General features: G+C 39.9%; 1 protein-coding gene across 2 annotated transcripts in view; it reads right to left on the bottom strand.

Moving 5' to 3' along the window:
- Positions 1-22,933, bottom strand: part of NFATC3 (nuclear factor of activated T cells 3) — a 62,492-nt gene that overhangs the window by 6,986 nt on the left and 32,573 nt on the right. The window contains exons 4-10 of one of the 2 annotated variants that reach the window (XM_033069780.2): positions 19,013-19,212; positions 18,213-18,385; positions 17,338-17,478; positions 16,165-16,220; positions 15,401-15,527; positions 12,538-13,584; positions 3,887-3,988 (exon numbers count right to left, since the gene is read on the bottom strand). In XM_033069780.2, the coding sequence (XP_032925671.1) occupies positions 3,887-3,988; positions 12,538-13,584; positions 15,401-15,527; positions 16,165-16,220; positions 17,338-17,478; positions 18,213-18,385; positions 19,013-19,212 (1,846 nt within the window). The remainder of the gene's footprint in view (positions 1-3,886; positions 3,989-12,537; positions 13,585-15,400; positions 15,528-16,164; positions 16,221-17,337; positions 17,479-18,212; positions 18,386-19,012; positions 19,213-22,933) is intronic. The other variant, XM_033069782.2, reaches the window with a different exon arrangement.

The following is a 22,933-nucleotide window of genomic DNA, read 5'->3' as shown; positions in this document are numbered from 1 at the left end:
CCTGCTCACTGCACAGGAGGAAGCAGCTGGAGCACCCAGTCTTCCCCTGCCCAGGGCCCAGGGCTTTACCTTTGGCCACTGAAGGCTTGCACTGGACAGCTGACAAACCCACAGCCTGACAGCCAAGCTGCCCAGGATGAGCTCTCCACACTTCGCAATTTGCAATGCAGAGTTTAAAGACCTAAAGTTAGGTTGAGCAGCTCAGCCATTTGTGCAGTGAGTGACACCCAGAGCTATGGGTGCTGATCTTAGCAGCTGTTCCAGCACTGACCAACCCCTCTGCAGAAACTCCCACCTACAGAAAGTGATTCAAGTTCACTGATTTGAACAGAACAAAGCTCTTGTGTATGAAGCATGACATCAGCATGAAAGCTGGTGCTTCTAATAATAAAATCCTGAACATTTTGGATAAATGAACGCCCCCCCCAAACTATGAATTTATAATAACAAGTTCTCTTAAGGTGTTTTTAAGGTGTTTGAAGTTCTAATATCAAAAGCAAAGGCATTATCTTTTTTAATCAAATGCCAAGCAAAAACTAACATGCTTCTGAATTGCTCTGTATCTAATATCCCTGCTCTGCGTGCTAAAAGATCAAAATTACTGGAGCACAAAGGAAAACAGAAGTATATGTAAGTATACAGATTTTATATAACAATATAAGAAAAGGAAATTCCTGAATCTACAGGCCTTTCAGGGAATAATACAAGTAACCTCTTTTTCCTTGCAGGAAGACACTAATCTTCCTACAGGACAAGCAAATTCCTTATTGGCAGTTACCACACATTTTAGGTTTTTCTAAGTCAAAAATACTGCCTGAAAACCCCTGTGAAGAACTTCAGGCAAACCAGTGCAGATCACAGTCCACTAGGGCTGCAATGGGTAAGAGCAGAGATGTGTGCAAAATACAACCATGCAAAATACAACACCCCAGGGTGTTCCACCACCCTCCAAAATGTGTTTTCCCAGGGAACTCCTGAGTTAGGGACAGTATCTTTTACACCAAATAGTCCCATTTGGATTTTTCTCCCTGGGCTCTTCTAAGTCTGTGCAAAATTCTGTCAACTGCAACATTCTGTGACAGCAGATTCCAAAGCTGAACTCCCTATGGCAGTAGCAATGCTTTTAGATGGGCTGAACTGTCCCCAGGATTACTTGGTGGCCACTTACTGGTTTCTTTCCCAGGAATTATCTTCCATTACCCTTTCTGTACCCCCCCACTCATTTTATTATATTGGGCATTTTCTCTTCATTCCTTTTTCTGGCTGCAGAGTTCTAGCAGATCCAACAACAGGAATTCATCTAATTCCTTTGTGGCATCAGGAATAAAATGTGGCCACAAAACAGATCTAAGGAATAGCATTTGCTTATTCTCTGCTATTCCCTAGACATTCCTAACATTTATTCACCCTTTCAAGACTTCTAACACTACTGAGCAAGTTTTCATAGAACTGTCCATTTAAAATTCAAGACAGTTTTAAATGGGGATAGTTAACACTGTATTGATGAGTGCAGTTTTTATTCTTTCCCTTACTCATTTTCCACTTTTTCTCTAACTGCCTGGTTTTCTTTAACCACAAGATCTTCCTGTAAAGGTTTCTAGACAGTTTTTAGTTTTCACCCTTACAAATAGCTGAGCAGCAGCAGTGTCACATTTACCCAGGCTCTACATCAGGTTCTACATTACAGCTGATAATTAACTGTTGCTTACTCTTCCAGAGCTGCTGTCTGGCATGTCATCTACTTGAGGACAATTGTCACTGTCACTGTTCTGAAACCTTTTTACTGACACCTTACCTTGGGACAGGTCCTGCAACATGTCTCTTTTTCAAAGGATTCTGGGCATGAGAATCTCTAGTTCCTCAACTGTCAACATCACTACACAAAGCTTCCTAAGATCACTTACCTAATTTTAACTGCATAACTGATTTGTCATTTGTTGGTCACATTTCCCATTTAACTTCATAACTTTTATGTTCTTTTCTGATTTCTCCATGTGGAAGCAGCTTGTAGTCTCTCACAGCAGAGTAATTGCACACTTAATATGAACCTTCATAAATAATTTGCAGACTGCTTGCAACTGCTTGACTCTTTTGACCACCTATTATATTTTCATAAGCTTGATAGTTTTCTACAGTTTGTCTTTCCAAGTTTGTCACAGCCTGTAATGCTGAAACTGCTACAAAACAAGATTTAATTTTTTCAAGAGGTTTTTGTGCACTCTTTTCAACCAAATAGAGATATTTCTTCATGGGGGGTCTCTTCATGTTTTGGAACTTCCTGAAGCAATCATCTCACCTACCCCTTCTCTAAAGGATAACTCAAGCATTCCATTAGTTACTTGCTGCCTTTGATCAGATGCTCTGATCTCCTGCAGCACACTACAGTCACAGTTGCTCTCCTCTGCAGCAGTATAATTTAGAAGCTGTGCTCTTCCTAATTTAAGCCTAAAAGTTGGCTCTGTAAGAATTCTGTACAGGCAGTGGATACAGTTAACTTGTCTGATTTGACACTGAGCATTCTTCAAGGTACAAACCCATCCTACTTTCCTCTGTAATCCCAGTTCTCATATTAATACCACACTACATTATGCCAAATACATAAAAGACCCATTATTTTAACTTTTAAAAATGCTATGTTTCTTGATTGCATTTGTCAAATCCTAACACTTGTGTATAAATGTGCTTCTCTCTGGGTCTGGGTATCTGTTTGTGTGCCCTTTTTAAAAGGGACCTGTCAGCATACATTTCACAGGCCTAAATTTGGGGGCTGCCACCCTATGTGTTATTTTTCAGTTGGGGATATTGGTACTTGAGGGCTATTTATTATTAGCCTGAATTTCCATTTTTCAAGATCTCCTGCTCTTCAACAATTATTCTGAACCTACCAGATTCTGAATTGTACAGGATATAGTGTAGAATACTGAAATAATCTAAGTTGTAACTTGCATTTTACTAATTGATTTGCTGTTTCAAGACATAGGAATGTCAGCTTGGTGTACAGTCCTTTCTCTGGCTTGCCATTCCAAATGGGAGCTACTTACCTTACTAATAACATTTGGATAGGTAAGGAAAGCAGAATTAAGTTTCTTGAAAGCTGGCAAATGACCAGTGTGGTTTATTTCAGTTTCACAAGCAAACTTAGGATCAGTATACACAGTAATTGTGTAAAAATTTTATGAAGAGCTTGGTTATTTTACTGTTACCGAATCTATTTACAGTTATTAACCTTCCAAATCTATGGAGAAAGTAGAATGTGTTATAAGTGTTTATAATGTATTTGCATATGTATTGAAAAAAAAGGACAGTATAGTTCTTCAGCATTTTAGGCATGTTTGTAATAAAGTGAAAACCACTGAAGTCTAAACACAAACAAGACCAATATACCATGCAACAATTTCTAATAATAAATCCAGACATTCTTACCCAATTATAGAGCACATTCAACTCTAAATCTAGTTACGAACCTGTATTCCTAGTACTCTGACTGGTGGTGCATGTCACTGGATTCCATCTATTTAAACTGACATTGCTTCATCTTTTTGAAAAAGAGAAACATTCCAAATTTCTAAGTTAAATGATCTGGCCATTCTTCTACTTGCCCATATTTGGCTTAAGATTTTCATATTCTCTTCTGCTGTTTTATTAGATCCTACAGCACTCAGGAAGTTCTGTATACTTTGAGTGGAGGTTTTTACTGAATGAATGCACACCTGGTTCACAAATGCTACATTTCCAACTATTTCAGAATACACAGGTGTCCAGTTATAGCAATACTTCAGTATTACACAGTGCTTTTCACTTGCAGCTCTTAAAACTCTTATAACACTTTCCCCTTTCCTTTGTGCTCCAATTTCAAACATTGAAGCTTTTCAGTAAGCAGACTCACCCTCTAGATTTTCCACATAGGAGTTGGACATGAGTGCTGAATGTTGAGTCCATTTCTCTGTTGAACCTGATGGCTGGTATTCCAGGTCAGAGATAAAACTGTCTGTGTCAGAGAAGAAGACAGACATAACTACTGACTGGACTAAACCAAGAAGTTACAGTTCACTCAACCAGGAAGTGATTTTCATTTTGATTTTTTTAATAGCACTAAATTGAAATACCCCATTTCATTCACAAACACTGCGTATGTGACATAAGTAACTATTAATAAGTTATCAGAGTGCCTACTAAAAACAGTATCACTTATCTTGTATATTTACTTGCATAGTTACTTTTCATTTAGCAGCCAGAGCCATAAAGGTAATGGTTAATTTTCTGGATGTCTGCCTAGTTGTATCATCATGTATTTATACTACTTAAATTTGATTTTAGTATTTGTGTTTAGAACATCCCTCCTTCAGTTTTGTCAATTTGCTTTACTTACTGTGGTCAAATTAGAAGCACTTGTGGCCCTTGACAGCAGCTCCAGGGCAGGCAAGAGTCTTAGTAAACAAAACCTTTGGTGCCATTTTCCCTGTCCCCCAAGCACAGGGAGCTGTGGCTGCTCTCAGCTCTGACTGCCCTTTGCTGTGCCACTGCACACCCTGCCCAAGGCACGGCTCTGCAGCAGGGCCACACAGCTCGAGGCACAACCAAGTGTTATCTTGGCACAGGGGGCTCCCTCACACCTGGCCTACCTGAGAAACCCTGCAGGCAGTGCACAGCTGCATTTCATGGAACTGCTTTTCCTAGAGGAAAAATCAATATCAAATAGCGTATGCATCATTTTAACCAACAAGTCTGTGTTTATTCAGTTGTCATTAGTGGCTATGCAGAGCATACAACAGGGTTGGATTTGGGGTTTTTTCCTGCCCAAGACAGGGTTGCAAGTTTAGTCAACTAGGCTTTAACACAGTTAGCAAAATTACTCTGGACCCTGGCTAATTTGTGTCTTCTGGATAGAGGCACACACTTGTTTTGCCAGCATGGTTTCTAAGCCCTGCTTAGGGATGACTCCTGGGAGAACAAAGGAATCTACTCTTACTTCCTTCTGAAATTCAAGCAGCTCAAATTGCCTCTTTGGGTGACTTCTTATGCTTAATTGTTCAAAGTGTAAAGTTACATGTGTTTAAATGGGAAGTGGAAAGCATTATCTGGGTTTCAATGAAAACCTCCGCTGCCATTGTGAAGGAAAGGAGTACATTAAGGACAAATTCTTGTCAAATAATAGGGGATAAGAAAAGATCGTTTTTCCCTATCAATTATGGTGGAAACAGCAAGAAAGTGATATTTAAATAAAGATCTAATGAATCCAGACACATGGGCAGGAAACTGCATTGTGATTAAACAAATTAATTGTATCAACAACCCTCTTTAGAAAGGTGAAGCTTTCAAAAGAGCAGACAATGAACACTGACAAAAAGCCTCCAGAGAGAACAGTGGAGTTCATTAGCTCATAAAGCAGCAGCCTCTGCACCATAAAGACAGCATAGCTTATACAGTAAGGATTATGTGTCACTCTGGTAGAGAAATATGTTTCTGAGCAATTTTTCTAATTAGGTTCATACTTAGCAAGATGCTGAGGTTTTTGTGTGCGCTCCCAAAGCTGCTGACAGCGGTGAGTGTTTGCTTTTATCAATCCCTGACAAACGGTGCCATGCACAGCACACACAGCATCTCCAAACAGCACCTTCTGGAACAGAGCATGCACTGCCTTGGGGCACACACTGCTGCTTGTTTGGGAAACGTGGGACATACAGCAACAGCCTTTTAACTGTGTGATACAGCATAAAGATTTTGTTCTACACACACACATTAGACAGAACTTGAAGTACCAGAAAAATATACATTGAAAATACCTTCATACTTTGTAATATCCTAAACATTTGAGAATGCTTTTTACCACTAAAATACATTCTGTAACCAAAGAGTATAAAGTCAAAATGAAAACTAGGAAGTTGAAACAAAAATCAAGAAAAATGACACCTGGTAGATCTGTTTAACTGATCAAAAATTTGTACTTTTTTGAACGACCTCATTGTCCTGACTCAGTCTTTAAGTAAAGAAAGGTTAAGAAAAGCTTTAAACCCTCAATTATCAGCACCTGGTTTGGGTCAAAGTAGGAAGTCAAATTAAAATTAGAGTTCTGTTATGGATACAGGCAGACCAAAGAGCTCATGGAGTCATCCCATTTGGTTTTCAGGATCTCTTCCTACAGCAGTCAATTAATTTCCTGTTTTTGTAGTACTATCTGATTAAAACTTTAGCCTGTGTATCCTTTACTGCTGCTGAACTGAAGCAGGACGTGTGGGCTGTGGGACATAATCTAGATGTACCAGTTTTAGAAAAGTAAATCTCCCAAAATATTCTAGAATGCACGATTGTCTGCTGTGCTGCTTCAGTGAGTAGCACAGAGTGCAGTTTTTTCAATGTGCTTCACAAAGTGTGATACAAATTATGTATTTTAGAGGACAAGTAAGTGAATTGCTCTCCTGACAGAGGTAGCAAGGATCAGCAAACCCCAAGGAAAATTATGGGCAGACTGCAGCACACATTTCCTGGGACACACCTTCTTCTGTCAGCTCCAGACAGAACTCTACCAGCTGGATTTATGTGAAGAATCCCTGCAATTACGTCACATTGCTTAGTGCAGTATATTTAGCCTGGTTTTGTCTCCACATGACCAGCAAGTGTCAACTCTCCCTAACAAAAAAGAAGAAGCTGCCAGGCTCTAATTAACCCTCAGTTGCCAGTGCTGGAGCAGCCAGCTGAGACCAAACCAGTCACAAGTCAGGCCATGGCTGCTGTGGCACACCACCACAGACAGGGTGGGCTGCCTTGCACACACCATTACAAACCATAGGCCAGGATTGCTTTCAGTAATTTCAGGTTTAATGCCAACTTCACTAAGCAGTACTACTTTTTTTTTTTTTGTTCAATTAACTGTATGAATGCTGGAGTATAGTTTTCCTGTGCACATTATGTTTATAGCTGCATAGAAAAATTAAATGTGCCTGCAGAATCACAGCACCAGCTCTGCAATTATCTGCTACACCAACAAATACCCTGCTCATGGCTTGGCTATGCTGTCACACTCTGCATTTCTGTATCCTGGAGAAACCAACTCATTGCAGTCATGTTTACCTTTTCTCTCACACAAGAGAGAGCTGAGTCTGACAGAATTCAGCACAAGCCTTGGCTCTAGAGGACACGTGGGCCATGCAGTGGAAAGTGGTGCTGAAGGGACTGTGGATTTTTTCCAGGGTCACAAGGCGTGCTGAGCTCCTTCCAGTTCTAATGCCAATAGCCAGCAGCCACATCTTGGGGCAGAAGTGCCACCTGCACCGATGGAAGAAGTCTCTAAGTTCTTCTAATTCCTGAATGGGAATCCTTTTGAAGTGGTGAGCCAGTTGAGTTTACTTTGCATTAGTTATGAGATGTTCATGGGCTCACACAGGGAGAGCTGGCCATAGACACCTGAGGATTTAGCTGACATTTTTACACATTAGAAATCTGTAACTGGTCTTGTCACTGGATGCCTCACTGACACAGATTTTATGGACACAGTGAGTGAATTCCCTAGAAGATATGGTCAAAGCACCCTTTAACTGCTGACAACCCCTGATGAAAAACATTTCCCCTTTGCTCACTGCTCCACCCTTCAGCTTTTAAACTACTGCTTGGTCTGGATCTTTTTGTTCATAACACACATTTCTCAAAGTAGATTTCCATTATCTTTCAATACATTTCAGATTCTGCCTTATCACCTCAATATCTCATTGCAGGACTGCTTTTTACTGCATGGATAGTGCATGGCAATACAGATTTAACAATCAGAATGCTAAAAAAGGGGTTTGAACACGACTTCACTGAACAATGTATACTGGTATAATTTTCAGAATGCCTTTCAGTGCAGGATTGCTCTGGGAGTTCCAAGCACAGTGTAAGTTAGAGTCAGTCCTTGGCTGTGCTGGACACACTGCAAGGTGCAACACTTTGCTCTGTACTCAGGAGACAATAAAAACACCTGGATTTGAGAGGTACATCTCAAGTTTGAACTGGTCTCCTCCACACTACACCAGAGTCCAGCATTCAGAACTTTCTGTGCTTCTGCAGACCTCCAATGGCAGGATACTGCCTTAATTAACACTAATCTGTTAATGAGCAAGTTTTAAAATATAGACAGAAATACAAAGTATAGTCCTTCTCCAATATTTTCCTATTACTCACCAATTTGATTCTCCAGAAATTAAGCTGAAGCTACAGTAACAAAAAACTGCCTGCAAAGAGGTACAAATCTTCTAGCCATGATCAGAATAATCTGAGCTTTTCAGCAAGAGAATTTATCAGATAGTTATCACAGAACTATTAAAATGAATGAATGCTAATGGCTTAGAGTTCTACATGGAATACATCTGACAAAGCAGCCTTATATACACAAAGTGCTTAGGGGATTTCTAGTTATGATTTATAGTAAATGCACATACTGGATTTTCTAATCTCCAGCTTTATGTAATGGAGATGCAATGAGTAACAAAATGTAAGAGGATTAGAAGAAGGTCATCCTGGTTTGCAGGATACAGCCAAACACCACCTTAAAAATGGTTAAATACAGGTGTACATATTAGAAATCTCATCACTGTAGAAAGCCAGGAAATCCAAGGTAAACTCCCTCCTAAACTGCAAACCACAAAAGATTAAATTTGAGATCAACAGTATTGGAACAGTTTTAAACCTAACATTTGACAGTGGGAACAGGTAAACCACTTTTTAAAAACAGAGGGGGTGGAAATTAATTAGGTCTCATCATATAACCAGACTGAGTCTAACTTTGAGTAACTTTTCTTTCCAGTGGGGAAGAAACTTTATTAGATGTGTGTGCAGCAGAGTCCAGTATGGATGATGGATATGGGAAAGGCCAGAAATGACCAGCTGCCTGTTTCCAGTCACTTCAGCTGCCTTGTTTACATCTATTTGCAGCCCTAAACATTCCACTGTCTATCCAGGGAAATGTTAACCTGAGGTGTTGGCCAGAGGGCTGATTTGCTGAAAGATACTAAGGGAAAAAATGTCCCACACACTGGGGGATATAAAAAGTAGAGGGGATGAATAAAAGTGCATGCTGCTCTTACTTAGTTCCAGCCCAAAAGTTTCTGAGCTTCTGCAGCCTGACTACTGCAAAAACCTAAGCAGAAAAGGGAACTTTTTCAGAAGACCTTTGAAGTAGTAGCATACAATACGGCTTCGAAATTGTATTATGTTTCAAATACATTTTATAAGGTAATTTGAAGTTTGTATCTGTGTGACCTCATGCATTTTGATCCCTTGTTACAAGTGAACTAGAAGGTGTTCCCTGTAGGATGCAAGGAAAGGAAGGGGGAAACAAAACTTAAAAGTAAAAAATAAAAGGTGAAGATTAGGAAAGTCTAAGGACATCAACAAGGTCCTCCTGAAAAACAAGACAATGAAGAGTCACACAAAGTTCAGTATGGGGGGAAAACAAAAGAAGCATCCTTTGTGCTGATACATGGGCAGGATCTGCCTTTCCGATGTGCAACCTGTCCTCAACCACAGTCTGAACTGAGCACGGGTAAAGGGCAAAGAAATACAACAACATTTTAAAAGATTCTCCATCTGGTCACTGGCAAACACCTTGGACTTTGCAGGGAAGCTGCAAATGTGTTACACTTTGCAGGAGATGCTGAGACTAATGCAGATGCTCTTGGCTTGAGCACTGATGGATGAAGCAGCTTTGTGGCTCTGTATTATGTACTGATTTGGAAAGGTTTTGGTGTGTTTTTAAGAAAAGACCTGAATGTTGGCTGAAGAGGCAGTAAGTTACTTCACTTGAATGAATTAATGTAACTACTATCCACACTGCCACATCTGGAGGTGGGGGTTTCCCAGTTTCGAGTGTTCTTTTGTTGGGATTTTGTTTTTAAGAATTTTAAAACAGTTGTTGTTGAGCTACACAGTTATTCTGGGATCAATTTATCATGGGGTAGCACTCCCATACTACACTGAAATTTTGTAAAATATTTATTGAAATATTTTCTTGGCAAAGAAATAGATACTATTTTAATTTTGAAACAGTATACATTACTTAAAAGAAGGAACATAATTTATGCTCTCAGAGTTTTTTGTTTATTTTAAGACTACTGATTTAAATATTTAAGGTTGGTAATCCAGACATGATTTAAAGAATTTTCAACTGGCTTTGCCTTAGTGTTTTATTTTGAGAGGTTTATTTGCCTTAATTGGTAGCCCTCAAAAACCTATTTTCCAACTAAGTAGAGCTTTCAGGTTTGATGTATTAGCTCGGAGAACATATTGTATCAACACTCATTTTATGTATGTAATTATGTTTGGATTTTTTTCTTTAATTGTTATAACATTATTGTAGAATAGCCTATTTGCTATTTTTGCCTGGCTCTATTTGTACAAAAACTAAAATTCAATTATACATAAAAAGAAATTTTAGAATTATTTTTTAAACCAGAGTAATATGTCAGATAATTTTTTGAAAAAAGTGTTCATGTGTAAACATGGGCTTTTTTTCCCTTAAAGCTGATTAAGCAGAGGAAGTATTCACTCACATTGAGAGAACTGAGCAGCTTTGCTTCCTGTCACTGTGCCCTTCCAGACTTTTGGAACAGCAGGTTTCATGCCCGACATCTGATTTGTATTTGCAGACTGGAAATGCAAACAAGCCCCAAACCCAATGCCCAGGAAATCATCGTACAGCAGCAACATGGAAGGGAAAGGCAGGAATCTGCTCACAAACACAGTGTTGCTGCCAAGGGCAAGTTCAGCATTTAAATCCATGGTCAATTTTCCATAGATGAAGTATATTTAATCAGCAGTTATCAGAGCTTCTTTAATTTTCTACAACAATCATTTAAAAAAAGAAGTTAATTAAGCTGTGGCCATTTGACTCTCATGTTCACTGTACTCTAAACCATCAGCAAGTGGCCACACTTTCAGTGGGGCTCCAACAGCTTCTGTCTCCTGTGATTCCATGGCTTTGTCAGCACAGGAACAAGGCAGGACTTTCAGTGCTAAGCAAAGGAAATAGTATCAAAAAAGCAACAAATAGTTGTGACATAGAGAAAAAAAATCTTCTTACTGTGCATACTGCCAAGATGCTCACAAGTACTAAACACTTCTGCTTACTCTGAACAGTCTAACTAGAGTATTTCGTTATATCTTATTTGTTTCTACATTTTTTTGTGGGTGTGGAGAGAAGAAGGATGAGACAAAAGTAGATTCTAACCTGACACTTCTGGAAACATCAGATTTCTTTCTCGCTCCTCTATACAGAAGTATAAAATGCTATTTTTTTGCTGCATGCTGTTTCATAAAGCCTTGCTTTTCTCCCCTCAGCAAGTCCTTGACAGAATCAGTCTCTTCCTTCCTTTCTAAATAAACTTAAGTTGATTGATAAACAGTGTTTCTAAAAAGAGAGCTTTGTTTAATTAAGGTGGCCATTGAACTGTAAGCTCAGCTAGATTGGTTTCTCTTGTTTTCTTCCTACTATGCCATGTCTTTAAAGGCATTTCTTACTAAGTTTTATTACTGCTGTCTGGAGGTAACAATAGCAAAGTTCCATTTATGCGAGGAGCTGGGACTGACACGATACTTAACAGATGGCCTACACTTAAGTCTGTATTATACTGCTGATGCAATTAAGTAATTACCAGGGATGGTTAATAAAACCCCAAACCACAACATTTAAGGCTACTTAAGAGAAGAGACACTGACATGATTCCCTTCATCAAAACCAAACACACTGTACACAACTTTTAAGGCCAGGTCTTATATTCTAGATTTTATTAGTGTGACATTTCCTTTAAATTCCTTTGCATCAACACCTCAAATAATATGATGTTTAGGATCTGATATTTTTCTTTTTTCACTTAGTTGGAAAATAACTATTTAATAAATAAATAAATTCAAAAATTGACCAAATGTTTACAATACAGTCCTTTATAGTCTGGCCTTCAGCATTATAAAATGTCCTTGTTCTGCTTATGTTAAACAAGTGAACTTCTCAAAAAGGTAGCCAGAGTGGAGAAAGCAAACAGTTGCTGTGAGCAGAGGTGCTGAATGATGACAGGTATCTACAGAACGTCTGTGAGGAGACCAAGACAGTGCCAAAATGCATGTGATAGATTATCAAAACACCAGCCTGCCCTTCAAACCTGGGACAACTCCAAGAAACAAGACTCCAAACTACATCTATGCAACTTAGATAGTGTATCATGGTTTTCACTGAAACATATCAACGAGCCAATCAGAAAAGACTTCAAATGACTTTCCTGAATACAAGGTGCCAATGTGCAGGAGCTGATCCACAAGCCTCGTTTTACAACAAAACCAAAATCTGAGGGCAAATCAGACTGAAATGCTTGAATTGTGCAACTACAAATTAACAGCCAATATAATTGGTTTTAAACAAGCTGTTGCTTTGGACACAAAAATATGACTCCATTCTGATGATATAAATTTCCTTCTGTGAAGAGCAGTGTGTTCTAAATAAAACAACCCTCCCACACCCACTTTGTAGTTTTGTGCCCATTATAACCCCAGTATTGCAATACTATATGCACTTACCATCATCTAGTGTGATGTCTTGTAGTCCTATGGTTTGAAAATTCAGTTCCCGGTCTTCGGGCTCTGGCTTGATGTGAACAGCTGCCCCCTCGGGTGCAAAGGGAGATGAGTCACACACGGGGTGGGGCCCCAGGGGTGACACCGTGCCCAGGGCTGCCAGCGCGGGGCTGGCGGCCTGCGGCGAGTGCTGCCCCGAGCGGCTCCCGGGCGGCGGCGATGGGGCGGGTCCTGAGCTCGGAGATTGGTAAGGCAGAGGCTGGAGCTGGGGCGAAGAGGGGCCCGAGAGCGGCGAGTGGCCCAGCGGGTGGGAAGCTGTCGGGGACGGGGAAGAAGCGGACGCTGGGTTTGGAGAATGGTACGGGACCTGCTGCAGCTGGGGAGAAGCCTGGCCGAGGGAGCGGCTCATGGCAGACGGGATGGAGCCCTGCCCGCTGCCCGGGCAGTGGTATCCCAGCGACGGCAGGTGAGCAGACGACTGTCCCGAATGAGCTGCGTGTGCCAGGGGGTGTCCTGCTGGACTTGATGCTGACACAGAACCTGGATTTGAAGAATGGAACTGCACTGGTGGTAGAGCTTGGCAGCTGAGATTTATCAAATGAGGTACAGCCGTGTCTTGCGGAAATGAAATCGCATCAAATCCTTGGCTGGAGGCAGAGTTCATAGGAAGACCAGGCTGTCCATTGTACACATCGTTAGACTGCATAGGCTGGTAAGAAGGCCTCACAGGAGGTGCTGATGTTACCTGAAAAGACTGAACCACAGCAGGAGGCAGAACATGACACTCTTCACTTGGACTGAGGTTTCTACCCTGCATGTGTGGCAGGTGTGGCACTGCCGAGGTCACCATGGCCGTGTAGGGGGGCTGGACGGGACACACGAGGCTCCTGGGTGACGTGGACAGCAAACTGTCGTGGGGGTGCCCTTGCTCTGGCGAAGGCAGCTGGGTTCGCATCGAGTGCAGGCCCTGCACGCTGCCCGCGTGCGGCAGGGCCAAGGACGGAACAGCAGACAGATCCACCTCATCTCTGTGCTCTTGCTTCATTATGACTAGAAAACATAAAACAGTTTTACAACTCCAGCCCATCTGTACCCTGTGACAAATCAACTGCTGTTTAACAACCACAATAGCACTGCTAGTGTCATTACTTCCCTTCCTCTGCTCTGCTTTCACCTTCTTTGTTTCTATACCTGTTATATTGACCCTGCAAAGCCAGAACTCTCCCAGCAGGTATCCAAGTATCTCCCCAGTACACTTTCCTATGCAATGTAGGGTTTTAAAGACATTTGCCACCCAGTCAGAGAAAGTCCAGTTCATCTGAAGTATGTTCTTGACACCAGAGAGGGGGAGATGCTGCTGGTCTCCACTGAAAACAGGCAGATGTGAGTTCAGTATCATGCACCAGGAAATGGTGAAGGGAATTTTTAGCAGGCTTCAGGTTTTCCTTTGCCTCTGATCACAAGGACAGCTGAACTTTGACAATATGCACACCAGTTTGAGTAGTGCACCCTGTTTTAATTACAGCAGCTCTTTAAGCACATCCCCCAGTTTCAGTGATGGCAACAAATGTTCTTATAAGTTACAAACTGACACACTTTCAGTTACAGGTTTAGTACAGATTTATTTTTTTTAAACTACTGGTAGGCTCAGGACAAGATACTGATCTTAAGTACTAGTAGGAAAATGCTAACACTTAAATGCTCATTTACTACTTTATAAAATACAGTTAACTAAATATTACAGTCAAATGAACTGGAATACATATAGAGTGTTTTAAGTGCTTGTGTAATAACAGCTGCAGTTACAATTCAGCTTGCTTCTTATTTAAGTAGTAGCTGTCATTATTTCGTTCCACCATTTAAATAATTCAAATGGAGATACTTCAAATAAAAATATAGATGTGTAACTATCTTAGGAGCTGATATTCCTGAAAAACAGTTGACAAATACCACAGAAATCTGATAACACAGTTAATGTGTACTTGGCGTACCAGACACCCCGGTAACACTGCCTAAATTTAAAAAGTAGGTAATTTTAGAGCACAAGTGAGCACAGCTTATTTTAAATTGTGTTAACTAATGGAAGTTGGCTTTGTCAGCATATACAGAAGTTTTAAGAAGTTTATATTAACATCCTTATCTGACTTTAAAGACTCCTTCAGATATCTGACTTCAAGTGCTCCAAGCAGCACAAAGGGTCCCCACCACCAGTGGTACCTTGGGAATTCTGACTGCTCCACGTGGGCACACAGCTCTGAAATGCAGCAAGGGGCAGCAAAGGAGCAGGCACTGCATGTCTGCTGTAAGCTCTTCCTCACACCAGGTGGGAGGGAACAGGCTGCTTTACTACATCTGCAGTTAACATGTCCTGGTTTCACTTCTGGCTAAGTTACAAGCTGATTTGTCTCAGTAAGCTGCAATGTGTCCAGAGTGGGGGAAAAAAGAATTTGACCTTCCTTCTATATAAACCAGTTTTTTTTTTTTTGTTTTGTTTCTTTTTCGAAATTTGAGATTGGAAAAAAAAAAGCATTAATCTGCTCTTCTATGATCTCACAGTCTGCCATGTCATCACCAGGGTTATTTAAAGAGCAGGTTCTGAGATTCATCATTATTCTCAAAGAGAAGTAGAATACAAAAATTATTGTGCAGAAACTGTAATGAAGAAATAACTGCCTGCAGTCACAGTACTGGAGCTTATTACTCTGTATTTCTGCTTTTTAATTAGACAAGCTTTAGTAACTGTTTTACAAACAGTTCAAAGCTAATCCTATGTACCTGTCAAAGGGACAAGACTGTCTGAAGTATTTTTGTATGTCCACTTTAAAAAACAAAATACAATGCCACTTTTGTATTTTTCATTTGATACCTGGTGTGTAAGTAAAACGTTGAGATTGGCTTTTTTTCCTCTTGCCATTGCAGAGATAAAACTGCACCTGAACTGCAGCTGTGATGGTTTTGTTATGGTATGGAGGAACTTCAAGTATGATGTTTGCCTACAGGAAAGTTGAAATAAAAAAGTTTTACACATTAAATGCAAATGAAACCATTAATTACAGAAAAACTGAAACACTTATAGTAAAATTAAAGTACCCTAATATTTTGAAATTGACAAACTTCAAGTTTAGGCACATTACATAGTAAAACAGTACTATAAGCAAACTTTTATTTGAAGAATTTTATCATCTTTTAAACACAAGTGCTCTGAAGATAATGCTTTAATTAAATAGATGTATCATCTAAGGATGCTTCACTTATCTGCCAGAGCACACAAAAACCTTCTAGCAGTTAAAGAACTGCATCTTGGATCATTAAGCTTTTAAAAAAAAATTGAATGCACTGGAAGTAATTTGTCACGTTAGCAAAATGATCTTAAGCTTCTGCTTTTTGATTTTCAAGTTCTTTTTTCATTTCTTTCACAACAAGCATGCTATTTCAAGTTCCTTCAAAGCATCCTCTTAATGGCTATTTTATAGTGTTAAGACAATTCAGAAGTCTCCAATTGTCTGTCTGAATTAGCCAGTGATCTACTTACTTTAATAAATGAAGTCTAAATTTCAGAACAACAATGAAAATGTCTATTTTCACATTAAAAAAACCAAAACTTTCTAAAGTAAGAAAAATTGTTCTCACCCCTTGACACTTTTCCCTAATTATTTTCCCTTCTACCTCCCACTGAGGTCGTCCATCTGTTGAGAGAAATTTACAAATAATTCAAGCAAAAAGCATTTTCTTAACACTTTAATAATTCATCCTAAAAATATTTAAATACTTAATATAAAACTGGGTTTATTTTCAGTCACAAAGAGCCGTTAAACTGACAGACACACATTGTAAACAAAGCACAGAGATGCTTTAGGAGCTCAGCACTGCAGCCACTGTGGCTGCCTGCTGTGCAGGACTCTGCAGCGTGCTCACCCACACAGGCACACTGAGCTGCAGAAGGATCCTCCTCATGTTTCTGAAACGTTTCTCAAGGGTGCTTAAACTGCTGCTGCCACTTGTGCTGATTCAAACAAACTGCTGATGACTTGCAGGCTGAGTCAGCAGCAGAGATAACCCAGGCCACCCCTCCCTGCCCGGCCCCAGGGTCACAGTGCTCCCTGCCCTGAGCCCACAGCCCAGGGGTCAATGGGCAAGGTGCAAGGGGGAATCACGGGGCAGCCTCCCTGTGCTCTGAGCTGCCAGAACACACACCCTGAACCCAGCCCTGGGCTCTCTGGTAACCAGGGAACCACTGCAGCAGCTCTGCTTCTTCCAAAGGTGGTCACCATTACATAACCTATTGTATAAATGACACCACTCTTACTTATATATGCTTTCCTGAAAGTTCAAATCAGACACTTAAGTCACCAAGATGATAATTTAAGCTGTTCAGATGTAATGTTTTATTGTTTTCTAACTAGCATTTATTTCATTAGCTAAGGAGTCAGTTCCTATGCATTGATTAAATTAGATGCAACATGGCAACAATGCCAAATAGTACATTTCAATTAGACCCCATCCTCATTTTTTCATTTTTATTTACAAGGAGTAAATACACAGTATGATCTGTCAACAGCATCTTTCAAATACACACGTTTCAAGTCAGTTACCCTCTCTCTTCTTGAACTTCATTAATAACTGCCTTCATTAACTGCCTTCTAACTTCATTAATAACAGCACACAGATCAGTGCCCAAATGAACTTTCCAATTACTACTCAGGACTTTTTTTTTCCTTTTAAAACATCCTTATTTCTTAAAATCAAGCTCAGGTACTGAGTATGGTTTGAAAAAAAAAAAAAAGCCAGCAAGACAGTATTTACCTTGTCCTTTTTCAAAAAATATAATTTTGGATTCTGGAAGAAAATTGGATCCTGTCACCACCATTTCATGGCCTCCATTTACTGAGCAGCTGTTGATGCTGTACTTCTCAATCTGAGGAAGTTCTTGTGCAGATCGCTGGGCTTTAGAAATATTATGGGAATAATTATTATTCACAACTTTAATCATAATGACATTTATTTTACAATTCTAACTTGAAGAATCAGAGATTAAACTAAAATGACCATCTGTTTACATACACAAATCATATTTGTGTATGATTTATCTTTGCTTTTAAAATTATTTTAAAATTACGTAATTACAGAAAAGAAACACCAAGAAGACATGAATGCCAACAGTCTCTACTGTTACAGCAAATTCAATTTTTAGTTTAGGAGTACTGGATTAAAAATTACTTTAGGAGTTTCTAGATACAATGAATTCTAGGGGAAATTCAGATTAAGGTCATGCCTTGCTTCCTTAGTGCCAATATTTTAAAAATCAACTCTCTAGAAGTTCAGCTGTTCACTAGATAATAGTGCATAGGGAAAGCCATGATACAGACCCTTGTCAAAGAAGTGGTATCAGCTTTAGAATTAATATTTTCACTGAGATGTATCAGTTGCCTCTGGTTTTACACAGGCACTACTGAAGCTGCTGTAGGACTGCACTGAGGTTAAAGCCCAAACTCTTGGTTTTCCTCTAAACCTCCAAGCTTCCACTTGGCAAGTACCATTAACTTTTGGTAATTGAGGTCTTCACACACAATTGTTACACATAATTCTGCCAATAAATATTGTCAGAATGACACTACTACTGACACGTGCAGAAACCATGAATATGAAAGATGTATAAAAAAAAGTTGGAGCAATCTTACAGCATTCAACAGGTATGGAAGCAGTCTGCAGAGATAAGACTTTTCCACTGGGCTGTGGGATGTGAACACGGAACACAAGGCGCACTCTGGTGTTCTTTCTTCCAATATCTGTCTCTCCCTTCCGCAGCTCTATGTCTGAATTGCGCAGCTTCAAAATACCAGCACAATCGATACTGGAGATAGGAGAGGGTGGACAGATGGATCACAAGAGAAATGGAAGAAAATCAATCAAACTACTGCCAAAGTTCACTCTGTAAGCCTTCTGTTTGTTAAAGAATGAAGATGTTCTATTTTCCCCCATATTATGGTATTTTAAGGGTTATTTTAAATGCCTGCAATTAAAAGAATGCTTAGTGTGGAAACAGCAGCAAGTACTGGTGAAGCATTTTGTCTTGTAAATGTCCAGTTGCTGCTTTTTTGAACCTTTAAAAGATTATTTGTTATTGCACATTGTTTAACCTCCAAAGTGAGTTATTTAACATAGTAATCGTCATTTACAAGGAGCAAGAGACCAATATTTAGTTCTAGCTTAGGAAGGACTAGAGAATGACAAAGTGTACCCATCAAATCCCAGCTGCTATTCCACAGAGAGGTCAGTTATTAATATGAGACACACAACCTCAATCATATAACACATTTGTACAAGACCTTCCCTGCCTCTCTGCTCCTTTACCTCTGACTGTTCTCACACTGGCTTGCTTTAAGAGATGTGTCTCTTCATTCTTCTTTCACCTTTGCACAAATGAAGCAAATAAAAACTACACATAGCAACCAAATGGCTGACTGATGCTGTGCTGTACCTGGCTGACATATTATTTTCGGGAAGAAGTGGAATTTCCAGCACTTTGGTGCTGGCAATGATGATCTCCTGGCTGGCAGTGGCCACGGTCTTGCCGGTGATGCGGTGCACCTGGTAGAAGGCGTGGGGCCGCAGGTAGCGATCGTCGGCCGTGCCAATGAACATCTGCAGGTTCACCGGCTTCTCGCTGTAGCCCAGCAGCTGAGGGAAGGGCACATGCAAGAGCAACACGTTAGGGGACTGCCACTGCAGCTGTGTGTGGACACTAGTCCAAAGAGTTAAGAGTCAGTAGCACTTCATCACAAACTTCTACAAACTCTTCAGCAAGCAGAAAACTCAGTACAGGTATCTGTCTCCAAATGCAAGGACTGGCAACAATTACTGGAACAAATGAATATCAAAGTACCATTATTATTTTTGAATCTCTCAAAGAGAATTTTTCTTTCTACAGAATTTCTACATCAAAGCCATGCTACGCTACCGGTCAGCTCTTGGCGCTGTTTTTAATTGCTTATTTCCAATTCTACTAAGATGCACCTAGATTATAGAAATACTAAAAAAATTTAGCTTTTCTACTATGAAATGGAATAGCAATTTTTATTAAACCTTAAGAAGTTTTGTGAATGAAAGTGTATCAAGTTAGGACAAGAAGATTCAATTCATATCAAGAAAAATCAAGTGTGGTTTATTTTTGGCAAAGAAAATATTTTAAATCCCTAAATTTTGCAAATGGTAATTTACACATCTTTCCATTTCTCAAATACACATCTAACCACCAATGCACTCAGTTGCCATAAAATCACCTGTTGCTTGAGCTAACTGCAGCAATTCTGGCTCAACACCAAAACAGCAGAAAAAAAATTTGAATCTAGAAGTAAAAGCCGATTTTATGATAGTACATGGGTAATTTGTTAAGGAAACAAAGGTAAACAACAGTAACATCAGTTTCCTTTAACCCCTACTATTATAAATCTGAAACCTACGGAATATTTCTTACAAATCCATTTTCCTTCACCTTCCTGCAATTGGCAGATTGATGCAGGCTGCAAGTTATATAATTGCTAAACTGCACTGGAGCAGATTTCCGTTTCATTGACTTTGACATCAACTTATGTTCAAACGGGAGGGAGGGCCAGACAGTCATTCTTTAAACGTGGTTTTGTCATGTCAATATTTTTGTCTCTAGGGAGAGTTATTTGGTCACACAACAATATTATCCAAGCTCTTTACAGAACCAACACTTAAAAACCAAACAAAACATGTCAATTTAACCTACTTAGAAGAGTAATTTAAGCCACTAGTCAGTGGCACAAAAGCCCAAAGCACCCACACCCAGCAGTCAGAAGCCCCACTGTTGGTGCATCACTCCTGGCAGGGAGTTTTATGGACCAAATGAACTCCTGGTTTCTATATTCAAGTTACAGCTTGGTTTCTATATTCAAGTGGCAGCACCTACAGGCCTGTCACTTTTATTACTGCTTTCTCAGTCAAGAATAGAAATTTAGGTTCCAACAGAAGTCTGTTAAGTCTTTGTTTTGTCAAATATGGTATCCCTGGAGTTCTCAGTACAGAAAGAGCTAAATCCAGCTAAATAACACCTAAACCAAACCAAAATATCCCTTCAGCCACTGAGTGGAGATAGTCTAGATGGTGAGAGCTGATACCCATGTAAATAAATGTGATAAAGATTATAGTAAAGAACCTCCTGTGACAGTCAGTGTACTGACAGGTTTCTCTCCCTTCACTGTCAGAAGTCATCCATAAACTACAGGAACATCAGGAGCACAAGGAACATTTCTCTTAGTGTTGCAATCACAGTGGAGCATAGGGACTGTTACATCAATTAAATATATACACGTGCTCAAGCTCCTTTTCATGCTTGATGGAGGACTCCAGTGCCTTTCCAAAAGTCTTTTCTGTCATTAAACACCAAACAAATATTTGAATTTTTTTTATTAGTCTGAATTATTTTAGGAGTTTAAAGAAAATTAGGACATGTATTAGCTTAGCATTACAGCAGCCATCTTGTCACAAGTTCTCAACACTGTGACTCCACCATCCATTTTCCTCAGAGTTAAAATTAAATCTTAACACAATGGAATCCAGCCTAAATGTGACGTTAGTGAAATGTGTTCACTCTAATACTGGGAATTATAAAAATTACAAGCCAGACCTATTCAAAAATTTGACTGACTTCCAAATGCGGTCACTGTGACAAAGCTAATTTCCAATTAAGGCTAATCTTCCCCATGCTGAACAATGGACATGTACACAGCAGTTCTAGAGATACTGGTGATACCAGAGATAAGGAAGGGTGGGGGATACTTGTAAAATGAAGCTGGTCTGTCTACAGTGCATGAAGACTGAAGACCATCTTCTACAGAAGCCGACACAGAGCAGGAGCTCAGTTTAGGGAAGTAAAACATCCCCCATGCCAGCAGTCACACTGGTATTGCCCAGGAGACTCTCTGGCCATATACACAGGCAAGGTAGCAGAAACTTAAAAATATATATTTGGTATTGCAGGCAATTTATTGCTTTTATTCAAAGTTAAATAAAAGAGAACCACTCTCCACCCCCTACTGTAAGGGTATAAATATAACCAATGTGTGCAATACTCGTGGCAATAAAGCAAGCCAGGGAGTGGGGAAGGAAAGAACAACTCCCATGTCCTTCAGCCCAGGGTGTAAAATTCAGGGCCTGACTGCACCAACGAAGCCTCATCAAAAGAAACAGCCCAGCCTCAAGCAAGAGTTGTCAGGCTGCAGTGTCCCCGTGCTCCCAACAGCCCCAGCCAGAGCCAAAAGCCAGTGAGCTCAATAGGCTGTGCATGCTAATGAGACAGCCTGATGTGCTAGTGAAACTCAGGCAGCTGGACAGATTGTGGGTAGAAAAAACCCAACTTTTATTAGACAAATCTGTGCTTTAGAATGAACAGTTCCCCCTTAAATCTTGTGTAATAAGTGAGATGGCAACTCCAGGCTGACTTGCCAGTACTGATGCAATACCTACCTCATGAATAATGAAGGAGACTTACTACCCCAAATCAACTTCAAATCAGGAAAAATTACTTATTTAGGCATTTAAAATACATTTTAAATACAGTCTTTTTCTCATTCAAAAAAATATTGATTGTTCTTAATTGCAATGACAGCAGGGTGACACTTTCTTACCACCTTGCCTGCTTTATGCACAATTCTGCACATTGAACAGCCCAAACATTTAAATCAGTAAAAAACCCCAACCTCTTAATTGTTTTTCAACTAAAATAAGTACTTCATTAACTCGAGAGAAAAAATACTATATTTTGTTGAAATACATAATGGTATGGCATCTGTACCTGTAGTTCACCTTAGTAAAGAATATACACAATAAGAACACAGTGTCTTTTACAGATCATAGGTATTTCAATAAACAGCATTTTACAACCTACTGGCAAGTGCTGCAGAATCAGCACCATGAAGATGCATTATGGTAAGGCACTACAGTATCAGTGTGCTCAACATTCAGTCATGGGTCACTTACAGAGGAGCAGTAACCTGAACTACTGGTTGAGCCCCAGGAAGGCTTTCAGGTACACCTTCCAGCGCTTATTCCATTAATGTGCAGTATTAGAGCTGCTCACTACAAACAAAAAATTGCTAATTTTACTTTAAAAAAAGATACAGCACTTTCCCAGGAGCAGCAAACAGTGTGCAGCAGACAAGCAGTAAGTTGCTGCACTGTGTCACTAGTGACCTCTAGAAACCCTCCTCTGTAACAGAATCCTGATACACCACCCACCGCTCTGGAGGAAACTCAGCCAAGTTGTTTTTGTGTTTCTATATCGTTTCCATAGCAAAGGTCAGTGCCTGCGTAAGTTAAACTAAAGCTGGAAGGCTAAAGACTGAAGGTCACTACAGGATAAGCCACAAGGGCTGCA

This window comes from Catharus ustulatus, chromosome 11 (assembly GCF_009819885.2).
Source record: "Catharus ustulatus isolate bCatUst1 chromosome 11, bCatUst1.pri.v2, whole genome shotgun sequence".
Taxonomy (NCBI): Eukaryota; Metazoa; Chordata; class Aves; order Passeriformes; family Turdidae; genus Catharus; species Catharus ustulatus.
Note: the sequence above shows the minus strand (reverse complement) of the source record. Positions and strands in the feature narration are given on the sequence as shown.